The sequence below is a fragment of the Notolepis coatsorum genome (genome assembly GCF_963971535.1).
Source record: "Notolepis coatsorum genome assembly, chromosome: 2".
NCBI lineage: Eukaryota > Metazoa > Chordata > Actinopteri > Aulopiformes > Paralepididae > Notolepis > Notolepis coatsorum.
The window spans coordinates 214,366,115-214,380,008 of NC_140166.1; the positions used below are offsets into that span (position 1 = coordinate 214,366,115).

The 13,894-nt window shown below is 45.4% G+C and overlaps 1 protein-coding gene across 1 annotated transcript in view; it reads right to left on the reverse strand.

The window, feature by feature from the left end:
* Window positions 1-258: 258 nt before the first annotated feature.
* The window catches only part of atg14 (autophagy related 14), a 32,284-nt gene continuing 18,648 nt past the window's right edge, over window positions 259-13,894 (reverse strand). Inside the window, exons 9-11 of the mRNA XM_084307678.1 lie at window positions 13,477-13,562; window positions 5,390-5,564; window positions 259-4,566 (exon numbers count right to left, since the gene is read on the reverse strand). Coding sequence (XP_084163804.1) covers window positions 4,444-4,566; window positions 5,390-5,564; window positions 13,477-13,562 — 384 coding nt within the window. The 3' untranslated portion in view covers window positions 259-4,443. The remainder of the gene's footprint in view (window positions 4,567-5,389; window positions 5,565-13,476; window positions 13,563-13,894) is intronic.

Genomic DNA, 13,894 nt, shown 5'->3' on the forward strand with positions numbered 1-13,894 from the left:
ACTGAACCGTTCACCTAGGGGTGCATGAAGAATTCAGATTTCCTGACCATCTGTGGTCTAGATCCAATCTTCTCATTGCTGTGTAAACAGGTGGAATTCAATATTTTTCTAATTAGTATGTGATGGCAGTAGGCTTGTCTAGGTCTGGATTCCCAGGACCATCAGTGTGTCGCTACAGGTAAACCATTCAGCTCCGTTAGGAACAAACAAAGCAAGACAACATGTGGTTTATTTCAAATCAGGCATTTTATGGCAACAGAGAAATTACTTTTACATACTTTGTTCCGTCGATGGTAAAGTTCAGGGTAGAGCTCTTAATCCACACTTGCACATCTTTAATCCAGTACAGGGCAGAGTCTACACACATCTTTAATCCACATAGACTTAAAGGTTCCTCTTCCATATGTGAAATATTGCTTTTAAAAGTGACATTTTGATTGTAAATGCCTGATCTCAATAATAACAATTATCTTAAAAGATGAGACTTTCACACACGCTCGCACACGCCCCTAAGTAAGAAACTCAAACAACACTGAATACACAATGATGATGTAGCAGCTGGGCTACTTAGTCAGCAGTAAAAATAAAAAAGAATTGTATCTATTGTTTCCATGTTCTGAGCAGCCAGGTGAAGGAGGAGAGTAATGAATATAATAACTATTTACACCAGGCGTTAGAATCCCAATTCAGATGAGACACAGCCACGTGGGGGGGGGGGGGTTTAAAGGTGCTATAGATAACATTCAGCCACTAGATGTCCCACTAGAGCACCAACATGTCATTTATCCAATTAGGTGCATTCCACATGGGGAAGTAGGAAAGGAATACATGTAACCAACATTAACCCTTTCACTGCCAAACTACCAAATGGTTAATAATAATAATTTATTTATTTTGTATAGCGCTTTTCAATGACCCAAAGTCGCTGACAATAGGCAAAAAACAAAGAAACATAGAACCACAGGGAACCGGAGAACAATATGAATACACAAGAACATAAAACCATGAGTAACGGATAACAAATACAGGAGTCAGTAGGGGAGACAGTCGGGAAGTGAGTAAGGGAAACCGAGGGGAATGGGGGGGGGGGGGGGGGGAGGAGAGAACGTAGGGCAGGGGAAAAGGGGGTGGTAGGTTGGAGGAGGGTGGTTATGGGTAGGAAAGGTTGAATGCTAGGGAGAACAGGTAGGTTGAGTCTGGATTTGAAGGTGGAGAGTGAGGGAGTCTCTGATGGTCTGAGGGAGGGTGTTCCAGAGTCGGGGTGCAGCTCGTGAAAATGCCCGGTCACCAAAACGTTTACGTTTGGATGACGGGACAGTGAGGGAAAGAGTGGAAGAGGACCGGAGGGAACAGGTGGGGCGGTAGGGGAGAAAGAGGTCAGTCAGGTAGGGGGGGGTTAACCCTTTCACTGCAACAATACAGAAGGTTAACCCTTTCACTGCCACACAACAAAGGGTTAACCCTTTCACTACCACACTACAGAAGGTTAACCCTTTACTATGACACTACAGACGGTTAAGCTATGGATGTATTATTTTTTTTTAATTTAATGACTACTCTACATACATATGTTATCTGTAGCACCTTTAAACTTTTACTGCCCCAAGACCCACATTGAGTCTTGGCCTGCGCCCAGGCGCACTTAAACATACCAGTCCTCTTGCCCCACAAAGATCCATCAGAAATGGGCAAGATAAAGCTGACCTGGATGGGGAACCAAGCCGGCATTTAAACACAAATCAGATTGTGATGAAGAGCCGCTGCGGGAAGGTCCTCGACCGGCTGTTGTGGTGGGCGCTTTCTGAATGGAGTTTGCATGTTCTGACCAGACTACCAACATGGGCAGAACAGGCAAACTCCACACAGAAAAGCTCCCACCACCAGGACTTTCTCGCTGCGAGGCATCTGGTGGTGTTGAACCCGGGTCGTCGTCCTGCAGAGACACTCTACTGCGTTGGGATTCCAACACCAGGGATATACATGCAACAGAGTTCTGTGACGACGCACACGTGAGGAACGTACCGTGTAAACTGACAAAACCAGTAAAAAAATAAAAGAGACAAGTATAATATCAACCGCTTTCACACATACACACCGTTTGTTTGAGGCACCGGTTTACATCACAAAGTATACATGGGAGCGAACACGCCCCAAAGCTAGTCGTCCTGCACCTCTTCTGTGTGATGACGACTTATGGTCGAGTCAGGATTCATGAAGATTTACAGCGGTGTGTAAAAATGACGTAAGAGAAGAGGGGTGAGTGTATCACTCCGTTTTAGAATTGATGCGTTATTCCCTGTGGTCTGAGACAGTTAAAGCAATCATTTATAGTCAGTTGTGTGTCAAAGTTCACCGTTCCGCCTGCGGTTGATACTGTATGTAGGGGGGGGGGGTGGTGTCGAACAGGCGTCGTTTTGTAGGGGTTGTGAACCGCTGTCCCCGACCACAGGAATCACGTGAAGTCTTAAAATCCAGAGTTTTTCCCTTTGAACAGTTAAGATACAATCTGAAGAGAGACGACTGACCCAACAACCAAACAACCGAAGAAAGTGCAGTGTCGTAGCAGAGAGTAGTGGAAACGCTGCCTGCATTTCAAATCCCTTGATCAGTGTCTTAGAAGAGGAGTGCTGGTCCGAGACCCATTTTCACCTTCAAGTCGTAGTGAAGTCCGTACTGGTAACGTGGCCTGACTGGTGATCCTAGATCAGGGCTAAATTCCTGTTGAGCCACTTGGAAGGTTAGAAAAAGGAAACTACACTGTACATTACTACTGTAGCGTCTAGGAAGTGTGCTTTTCAGAGATATATAGGATTAAAAAAAACACTGGGGTTTGTTATCAGTGCCAAGAACTGTTCACTTGCCAAAAAAACAAGACCAAGCACGTCTAGTAAAGCCAGACCCAGATACATGCCAGTGCATGCACATTGGAACAATGGGGGAGTCGGTCAACCAGTAACCAACATTGCCTCGTATTAGGTATATATATATATATATATACTTGGCTTGGCTTGATATGCAGCATGTAGACCATAGAACTTAAATGTTGTAGTAAAGTTGTTTACAGTTCTGTGGAGCATACGTAACGATTTGGGATTTGCCTGATTTAGGCTCCATCTGGCAGGCACCGTTGGGAGTGCATCGATAGGACACCGTTGAGGAGATTCTGGTAGCTTGTAGAAGGTCTGATCAGTCAGAGACTTAGCGGCCGTACCGCGGGGGTCTGGTGATCAGCATCCAACGATACACTCAGTCCCGCTGACCCGAGGAACGGAAGAACCAAGACCTCCACAAGCCACCCCCTCCGTACGGTGCCTGCCGGGTGGAGCGCAACCAGGCCTTTAGACACTTTCTGAGTGCAAGCCCAGATTCCACATTGCCGAGTGCTTTCTGGGGGAGACTTATGGTTATCGTACTTCCAAGTCTCATGAGAAGTGATGAGAAGGCTGGAGACGGGGGAGGGGGAAAATACATCTGTTATGTTTTCTCTAGACTAGAGTTTCTTAACGTTCCTAAGCACAGGACCCAAAACACTTAACTGTAAAGTCTCACGCAGGGACCCAGACCCGTGGTTTAAGAAGCCAGGCTCTAGATGAAAACAACAGGTGATGAAAACAAGAGGGATGACACAACACTTCAAAAGCCCCACCTCGTTTTAAGCAACAGGAAATTACATCAGAGCAGGTGGAGACTGTGAGGTCATACAGGGTGTCGTTTTTTTTTAATATTTTTTTTTACATATCATCTCCTTTAGCTCCCATTCAGACTGTGTCTAGTTGTGAGCAGTGGGTTGGGATCCTTCCAGCACTGATCTCTCATAATAACCGTTGATCAGACGCACTTGGAGACGTCTCCTTTCCTGATACAGGGGTTCATTCGCTCATGCAGTCTAGTAAAAAAAGAAATCCAAGTTTAACATCCCTTCTCGTGTGCAAGGTAGACGGACAGGCAAGCTGGCGGCTGGATGGACAGACAGGCGTGGGGAGAGACGTCAGGCACAGAAGCATCGATGGACAGGGTTTGGTTAGTCGGTCGTTATTTAGCTCTGGAGATTAGGTAGCAACAACCCGACCAAACCTCTTTCAGGGATGTGAGGTTTTTTTTCAGGCAAAACATTCCGATTAATTCCTGTGTGATGATTTCCCACGTTCCTGAACACTTCCCTGTTCCAACTCCCTAGCTGGTTAACCAGCTAGTTAACCATCCAGGTTAGAAATAACCAGTTCCCCAACCTGTATCTGCCAAACCAGCTATACCACATACAGTCCTGACCTCTGAATCAGTCGCTGGATGGTCGTCTCCTCGACGCAGGTCAGTCCCGTCCAAAACGAGACAAAGACCGAGATCAGACTGGTCCAATCCAATACAGCCCAAGCAGCATGATCCATTTTAATTCCAAACCAGGCCCACTCCACTCCAAGTCCAGTGTCCGGCTGGCTCCCAGGGTCAGCGCTGGCCAGTGTAGGCCCGGAACCAGGAGGTGACCGAGGCGGCGGCAGAGGAGATCATCCCCCCGGCGTTGGCTGTGGGCTGGGACGCCAGCATGGTGCTCTGGGACAGATCCATGGGCTGGAGGACGAAGCAGAACAGGAGCCACGTCAGCGTAGAATGCAGTTTTAAAGGGGAACTACACCCAATTTAAGCATTCATACAAGTTATCTCTGCGGTCTGAGACGGTGTGAAAACAAACAACTCTAATCCAAAAAGTTAAAACTCTAAATTTGTAAATTTGATGTCATAGTTATACTGTGTGTATATATATATATATTAATCTACTACTTTTATATCTGCATATATCCCTGTTCACATACCTGTATATATTATATCTATATCCCATACATACTCTTAATACGTAGTTATACCACTGGCCAGTATGGCTTACTACCATAGTATATTTATACCGGTTCCACCTTTTATACCTATTTATAGCTGTATCGCTGTATAGCATAAACTTATTTTCGTTGTGCTGTACGATGACAATACATTTGAATGTAATATAATCGGGTATAAAGTCTGAATGTATTGGTAGAGATGGTGACGGACCACAGGAGACTAGGCTGGTAAAGATATGCCTCCTAAAGTGTGTAAACGGAAGTACAGGCTACAGGCTTTCCGGTTTCGACAAAACAATTATAGAAACGTGTGAAGTGCACAATATTTCCTCGTTTAAGCCACTGCAACGGCTTTGCCTGAAGAATTTACTACATGACCGGGACGTTGTAGCTTGTTTGCCGACAGGATTCGGGAAACGTTTAGTCCGTTCGGAGGCAGCTTCCAGGGGAAGTACATACACCGGAAATTCTACCCCATACACACTTTCGGCAGTAGTTCTTTACCAGGCTTTATCTCACAGAGGAGATAAAACTGGGAACGAGGTTAACAGGAGACAGACCTGAGAGGGCATGTCACAGAAGCGAGGGCTGGGCACTGTCTCCCAGTCCGTCCCCAGGTCCGTCTCCTCGTCCGTCACGGCCTCGTCTCCGCTCTCCTCCGCCGGGCTCGCCTCCTCTGGCTCCACGAACTCCATCGACTCCTCCAGGTCGGCGCTCACCTGGAACGGCCCCGTCCTGAGGAGTCATCAGCTGTTAGTAGGGCTGGGCGATTAATCGAAATAAAATTGTGATCTCGACTCAGACCTATGCAATCTCATTTCTAACTTATGACCATTTCTTTTATAATAAATTTTTTTTTAAACTTTTTACTTAACTTTTTTAAATGATGCCGATTCTGACTAGAGTTATTTTGTATGTTACAAGAGATTGTTTGTTTAAGTCAAGCACTTTAATATATGTTATGTTTAAGTTTAAGTCAAGCACTTTGATATGTTATGTTGTCTGCAATAAATGATTTTATTGAAAAAATAAGAATCGTGAGAGAATCGTGATCTCAATTCTTAGAGAAAAATCGTGATTGACATTTGAGCAAGAATCGCCCATGGAGCGTTACTCCTCCTGGCATCAGCACAGCATGAGTTAGTGTTCAATACGTGGAGCGTTACTCCTCCTGGTGAAACCGGTCTTATTTGACATGCCCTAAGTGGGAGTCGAACCCGGGCGACATCGCAGACCACTATACCAAGAGGTGAATTCACTTCTAAGGGCCTTTTCTCACTCAACCTATTCGTTTCTATTTCGTTCCGTTCTGCCCGTTCCGAGATCTGATGCGAACTCCCCCCCCCCCCCCTCTAGTTTGTGTACACACTTCAGTCTGGGTGCGCTCTGGGTTTTGTTTACGGTTTGCGTTTTGAGCTTGTAAGCTTGCCGTAGTCGATGATGTCACGCTCGAAATGTAAACACAGGAAGTGTTAACACGGAGACTGGAGAATGGATGTTGATATAAAGAAACAAATAACTAATAAATATGAAGTTATATTTGAACCTCTGTTGTCAAGCCTCGTCAATATAACCCACCCCCCTTTTCTCACGAATGGAACTCTGTTGTAGAGTCCGCTTTTGATCGTTTTGCAGGGTTAACAATAACGCTAAGCTAACGGCTACCGCTAGTTAGCTTTATAACCTTTTACTAGTAACATTGCTCGCATCGATTATATTGAATGTCATTGATCTACTGGTCGACCGAAAATGTAAACGGGAATGTCTTAACACGACTGCGGACTCTGGATGTTGATATAAAATGAACAAATTGCCAATAAATATGAAGTTATATTTGAACCTCTGTTGTCAAGCCTTGTCAATATAACCCACCCCATTTTATCACGAATGGATGGTGTTGTAGAGTCCGCTTTTGAGCGTTTTGAGCGATCTACTGGTCGACCACGGCCGACTGGTTGGGCACCACTGGTCTAATAGAAATAAATGCATTCGAACAAGAAAGTATAGTATACAGCAATGGCTAACGGCTAACGCTAGTTAACTAGCCTGTTCAGAAGCTAACATTATCCCATCGCTTGTGGCAATTATATTGCATGTCATTGATCTACTGGTCGACCACGGCCGACTGGTTGGGCACCACTGGTCTAATAGAAATAAATGCATTCGAACAATGTATAGACATAGCAATGGCAAACAAAATTTATGACGTTATGTCAGCACCAGGCGCCACGCCCGTGAAAAGGTACAAGCTTGCAAAGCCACACCCCCCGTTCTCCCGGGGCCGAACCCGAGACCACCTCTGCCAGCTGATCCCGTTCAGCGGGGGGTGAAACGAATCAGCACCGTTTCGCACCCCAAAAGGGGTGAGTGAGAACACTCCCCCCCCGTGCTCCGGGACGGTGATTCGATACAAAAGGCTGAGTGTGAAAGCCCCCTAAGTAATGGGTCTGGATGCCTTTTAAGGGGAGTGAGTTTACTTGCAGTACCGCTACGTGCCACAGTCACTTCACAACACATGAAGTCCATCGTGACTGTGGATATAGTATACTCACGGACCTCCGTTACACTGGCATCAGCACAGCATGAGTTAGTGTTCGATACGTGGAGCGTTACTCCTCCTGGCATCAGCACAACATGAGTTAGTGTTCGATACGTGGAGCGTTACTCCTCCTGGCATCAGCACAACATGAGTTAGTGTTCGATACGTGGAGCGTTACTCCTCCTGGCATCAGCACAACATGAGTTAGTGTTCGATACGTGGAGCGTTACTCCTCCTGGCATCAGCACAACATGAGTTAGTGTTCGATACGTGGAGCGTTACTCCTCCTGGCATCAGCACAACATGAGTTAGTGTTCGATACGTGGAGCGTTACTCCTCCTGGCATCAGCACAACATGAGTTAGTGTTCGATACGTGGAGCGTTACTCCTCCTGGCATCAGCACAACATGAGTTAGTGTTCGATACGTGGAGCGTTACTCCTCCTGGCATCAGCACAACATGAGTTAGTGTTCGATACGTGGAGCGTTACTCCTCCTGGCATCAGCACAACATGAGTTAGTGTTCGATACGTGGAGCGTTACTCCTCCTGGCATCAGCACAGCATGAGTTAGTGTTCGATACGTGGAGCATCAGCACAGCATGAGTTAGTGTTCGATACGTGGAGCGTTACTGCTCCTGGCATCAGCACAGCATGAGTTAGTGTTCGATACACTAGAGAAAGAGACAGTGAAATAGAGACACTAGAGAACTAGAGAGAGACAGACAATGAAATAGAAACACTAGAGAACGAGAGAGACAGACAGTGATATAGAGACACTAGAGAACTAGAGAGACAGTGATATAGAGACACTAGAGAACTAGAGAGACAGTGATATAGAGACACTAGAGAACTAGAGAGAGACAGTGAAATAGAGACACTAGAGAACTAGAGAGACAGACAGAGATATAGAGAGACATTAGAGAGACAGTGAAAGAGACACTAGAGAGAGAGACAGACAGTGAAATAGAGACACTAGAAAACTAGAGACAGACAGTGATATAGAGACACTAGAGAACTAGAGAGACAGACAGTGATATAGAGAGACAATAGAGAGAGACTTCTTCTTTCGTGTATCATCAGATGGCCAACTCCGTGTCCTGCAGCCACGCCCTCGTCTCTGGTCCTACGTCGAAAAGACCAGCTTCTGAGGGCGGGCTGTAGAGGGGACAGGCGGTGATTATATGCTCGGCAGTCTGTTCAGGCTCGCCACACTCGCATGCCGCACTGTCCGTGAGGCCCCACTTCTTCATGGAAGACTTGATGCGCCCGACTCCGTATCGCTGGATACAGGAGGGCCCAGCCGACTCCCTCCAGGATGCTGCCAGCCAGGCGTCTCTGGACAAGTCCTCAGATATAGACTGTAGCATTTCGTGTGCTGCCTTGTTGTAGGGATGGCGAGAGTTTAGCCTGCCTGGTGGTGCCGGTGTTGTTGTGGCTTTGTGCAGGATGTGCCAGTCGTACTTCTGGGCTTTTCTTGCCAGGGTGAGGGTAGCCGCATCATGTCAGAGACTGGCTGGGGCGATTCCAGCTAGGACTGGCAGGTAGGACACAGGGGTGGGTTTCAGGCAACCAGTTACTGTCCGGAGGGCGCTGTTGATGACAGTATCTACCTTGTTGACGTGGGGACTTCTGCTCCAGACAGGGGCGGAGTATTCTGCTACGGGCAGGACCAGGGCTTGCGTGGATATGCGCAAGGTCTGGGGGGAAGCTCCCCAAGTAGAACCCGCTAGGCGGCGGATGAGCGAGACCCTTGCTGTTGTTTTGGCCCTCACTTCATCTAGGTGTTGCTTGTAGGAGTGTCCGATCCAAGCGTACGCCGTGGTACTTGGGGGCTTGCTGGAACTCCAGGCGGTGGTTGCCCACATGCACATCCAGTTCCCTCCTTGCTTCCCGATTAAAGAGGTGGTAAGCTGCAGACACTGTTTTGCCCATGTTGAGCTGAAGATGCCACTTCTGGAGGTAGTTTGCCATCTTCCATCGCGTTCCATGTTAGGCGTCGAAGCATGATGGCCAAGTCGTCCGCATAGCCATACTTAGTAGATGTTGTTAATGGCAGGTCATGAATGTAGATGTTAAACAACATTGGAGAAAGGACGGAGCCTTGCAGGACACCGTTCTTCAGCCTTCTGAGCCTGCTGGTCTGGCCATCGCTGGTCTGTAGGATGAAGCTCCGGCTGGATATCATCTCCATGATAAACCTCACCATGTGCCGGTCCGGGATTGTCCTTGGAGGAGATGGACGACAACCTTCACGCGGTCTCTTCTGTGAGTAGCAAGGTCAGGGTGCAAGACGCGCTTGTGAAACTAATGTCGCCAAATAATCATCGAGCTGATAAGAGCAGGGCTGTACGTTAACTTTTTTTGCACATAGCACTGGTGCTACAGAGGTTGATAGTTTTGTAGCACAGGCCAAAATCTTGTAGCACAAGTATAAAACGTGTTATATTTGTAACAGTCACAAATGTGCCTATTGTATTTGTGTTATTTAGTTGCAGTGTCATGTTTGGCTGTCATTTTCATGCTGACAAGTTGACGTCACACAGCCAGACACGTTACGTGTAAGGAATTATGGGATTTGGTGTTGGGTGTATGGACTCTACTAGGGGTGGGAATCACCAGTTTCATCACGATACGATATTGATTCTTTGGACAACGATACGAATACGATATTTGCCGATATCTGCCACGATACGATACAATGCAGGTGCCTGCAATCGATATGAGATGATATCATAAGCCCATTTAACACAATCAGTAACATTTAGATCAACTCAAAAGGTAACAAATATAATTTGGAAAATAGTTTTTTTTAGCTCTTCCAGACATTTAAATTAAAAACTATTTATTGTTTTTAATACAAATAGACCTCCTGTTGACTACGTTTTGATATATTGAGCTTTAAACTTTAAGTAAATTTTTTTTGGAACACGCAACCTAAAACCCCTTCCTCTCCCAAACCGTTCCTGCAATTGTTTTATGTTGCATGATGATCATGCATACATTTATTATGTATTGTTTTTTTTTTTTTTTTTTTAACATAACATCAAATTAGACACACAAGCATTAACAGTAAACATCCAATGAAATCACCATTTGAATCATTATAAATGTAGTATACGAGATGTATACCTAATACTTGCCATCTAATACCCTACATACATATGCTCCTGCTCGCTCACCCCCCCCCCGGACCCCCACTTGGATAATCCATCCATGTATTGTATTTTTTATGTTTAAATATCAACATCATCTGTCCACCCTCAGTACATTTACTATCAATATAATATACTCGTCTGACTTCATGATCATATCTTTTCAAACGCGCACACACACCGAAGGGAGAATGCCCCCCCCACCCCCCCCCCTCCTTCCCAGTCCCCACTCTGCTGTTCTGCGTTATTTCTAAACCTAGCCGCATTTCTGGCAGACGCTCTCTGATTGGCCACTGACGCGTTTGCCCAATCGCGTGACGAGCTGTGTCTTTGCCCATTTCCACGTCAAACAGCCTGTAAACTACCTGGCGTTCTATCGCCATGCTCTAAGACAAACTCTAACCTTAACACTTTGGTCGCCAAAAACGCCTTACCACGTCATTCCCAGCCATGCTCATTCTGCCAAAGATGCCGTACCACGTCTTTGATATCAATATTTCAAAAACCTGTGATCGCAATCATATTTCTCCCCCGGAGACTTGAGATCTACTGTTGATCCCCTCTCAACTTTCCAACGGTTCAAGAGCGCCATCTGGTGGCCGAACGGCGGATCGCCCAAACCGGAAACAGGAAACGGAAGCTGGTGCTCATTCCAATTCGGTCCGATCACTCGCTAATAGTCCCAGGACTCGAGCTCGACACAATGGATAGCAATCCGTTACCAATAACTCGATAAACAACATGATTTGGACGTATATACTATTATACAACCTGGAGATGGATCGCATATTTCTACATCCCATAATAGGAATATTTCTGCTCCATGCTCATCGCCCAACGCTACGAGGAAGCTACGGTAAGTTTCAGCGTTATTTTTTAACGTGTTCAATACAAACTGCTCTAATGATCATATCACCCACACTAGATGAATCATCTAACGTTGGCCACGGAATTATAAACGACCCCCCCCCATCCGGTCAACATCAGATGATAAGTAGTAACTTCTAGAAGCACGTCCATTTGAAATGTTGTATCTCGCGCAGATCGCTATCAAACTGTATTTGATCATCAATATAATGCATTTAGGGCTATAAATCACGTTCTGGAGAAAGCTGCAGAAAACGATAAAAACATACTTATACTTTAGACCGTATTTTAGTATGAATATGTGAATGAAAAAGTATAACGTTGCTACACCCTGAACAATAGATAATTGACGTTGAATGGGCCATAGTAATGTCAATTTAGCAATACAATTTAAAAAGTTATAGCCCTGCAAAGAAGGGGAACTTATCCATAGACAAATAGAGCTGGCGTGGGATGGTTTATTATGAATATAAGCCTGGCGACCAAAGTGTTACCCAACTTCGAAAGAGTGCCTAAGCTTAACCGTCGAAAGAACTTGCCGTCACGCTCTAAGACAAACTCTAACCTTAACCAACTTCGAAAGAGTGCCTAAGCTTAACCAGTGTAGAAACAGGCGTCGGCCAATCGGAGCGTCTTGCCAGAAATGCGGCTAGGTTTAGAAATAACGCTGCTGTTCTGTCGCTCTGAACAGGGATTTAAGCTTGTTGTTAGCTTATGCTAACGAAACGTTAATTCCGGTCTTAAACACGACGTGGTCATAAAGGAATGGCGAGGATTGCAAAGCATGTTATATGCATTTGACCCGTTGCGGAATAAAACAGCAGGGATTTGTTTTGGGTCGCGAAATAAGCAAACTAGCCCTGCTCTGTTGCAATGTCCGCGTTCCAGACGCTACTGAGACGAGTACTGTGGTGTGCTGTGGAGCGGATATGAGTCACGAGTACGACACACAGGATTTTCAAAATAAGAGTATCGAAACGAACTGAGCGTTGCTAGCTGTCGGAGCCATAGTTATTATAGCTGGAGCTGCGCTTAGGCGGAAATGAGACCCGCGACAGGATTTTCAAAATAAGAGTATCAATATGAACCAAATGCCTATCGCACCAGTGCTACTGAATTAAATCCATTCATCGCACAGACCGCTGTTGCTGTAGCACGTGCGATATATATCTTGCACTGTACAGCCCTGTGATAGAGAGAGACAGACACAGTGAAATAGAGACACTAGAAAACTAGAGACAGACAGTGATATAGAGACAGTAGAAAACTAGAGACAGACAATGAAATAGAGACACTAGAGAACTAGAGAGATAGACAGTGAAATAGAGACACTAGAGAGAGACAGTGAAATAGAGACACTAGAGAACTAGAGAGAGAGACAGTGACATAGAGACACTAGAGAACTAGAGACAGTGAAATAGAGACACTAGAGAACTAGAGACAGTGAAATAGAGACACTAGAGAACTAGAGACAGTGAAATAGAGAGACACTAGAGAACTAGAGAGAGTGAAATAGAGAGACACTAGAGAACTAGAGACAGTGAAATAGAGACACTAGAGAACTAGAGACAGTGAAATAGAGACACTAGAGAACTAGGGAGACAGACAGACAGTGAAATAGAGAGACACTAGAGAACTAGAGACAGTGAAATAGAGAGACACTAGAGAACTAGAGATAGTGAAATAGAGACACTAGAGAACTAGAGACAGTGAAATAGAGAGACACTAGAGAACTAGGGAGACAGACAGACAGTGAAATAGAGAGACACTAGAGAACTAGAGACAGTGAAATAGACACTAGAGAACGAGAGAGTGAAATAGACACTAGAGAACGAGAGAGACAGTGAAATAGAGACACTAGAGAACTAGAGAGAGAGACAGTGAAATAGAGACACTAGAGAGAGAGACAGTGAAATAGAGACACTAGAGAGAGAGACAGTGAAATAGAGACACTAGAGAGAGAGACAGTGAAATAGAGACACTAGAGAGAGAGACAGTGAAATAGAGACACTAGAGAGAGAGACAGTGAAATAGAGACACTAGAGAGAGAGACAGTGAAATAGAGACACTAGAGAGAGATCCTCTGACCTGCCCAGGTTCTTGTTGTCAGGAGACACCAGGAACGTGACGTTCCTCAACGTGTGGTGAGGATGGAGCCTCTCACTGTCCACATGCTGCAAGCACACACACACACACACACACACACACACACACGAGAGACAGACGTACACAGACACAATGACACCACACACACACACACACACCACACACCACACACAGGTTAACACATGATAATATTGTAGCTTGCCGTAACATGTTAGTTTTCTAACCAGGAATACACTCACAGAATATACACTGTGCTTATGACATGTACATAATGAGTAGGTGTCAAAGCTGTCAAACTATATGTTTATGAACATGACAATCACATGATAGGCTGTGATTAACTGCAATTAATACAGATGAAAATGTATCCAGAGGTTGTGGGGTCATGAAGAGAAAAAAA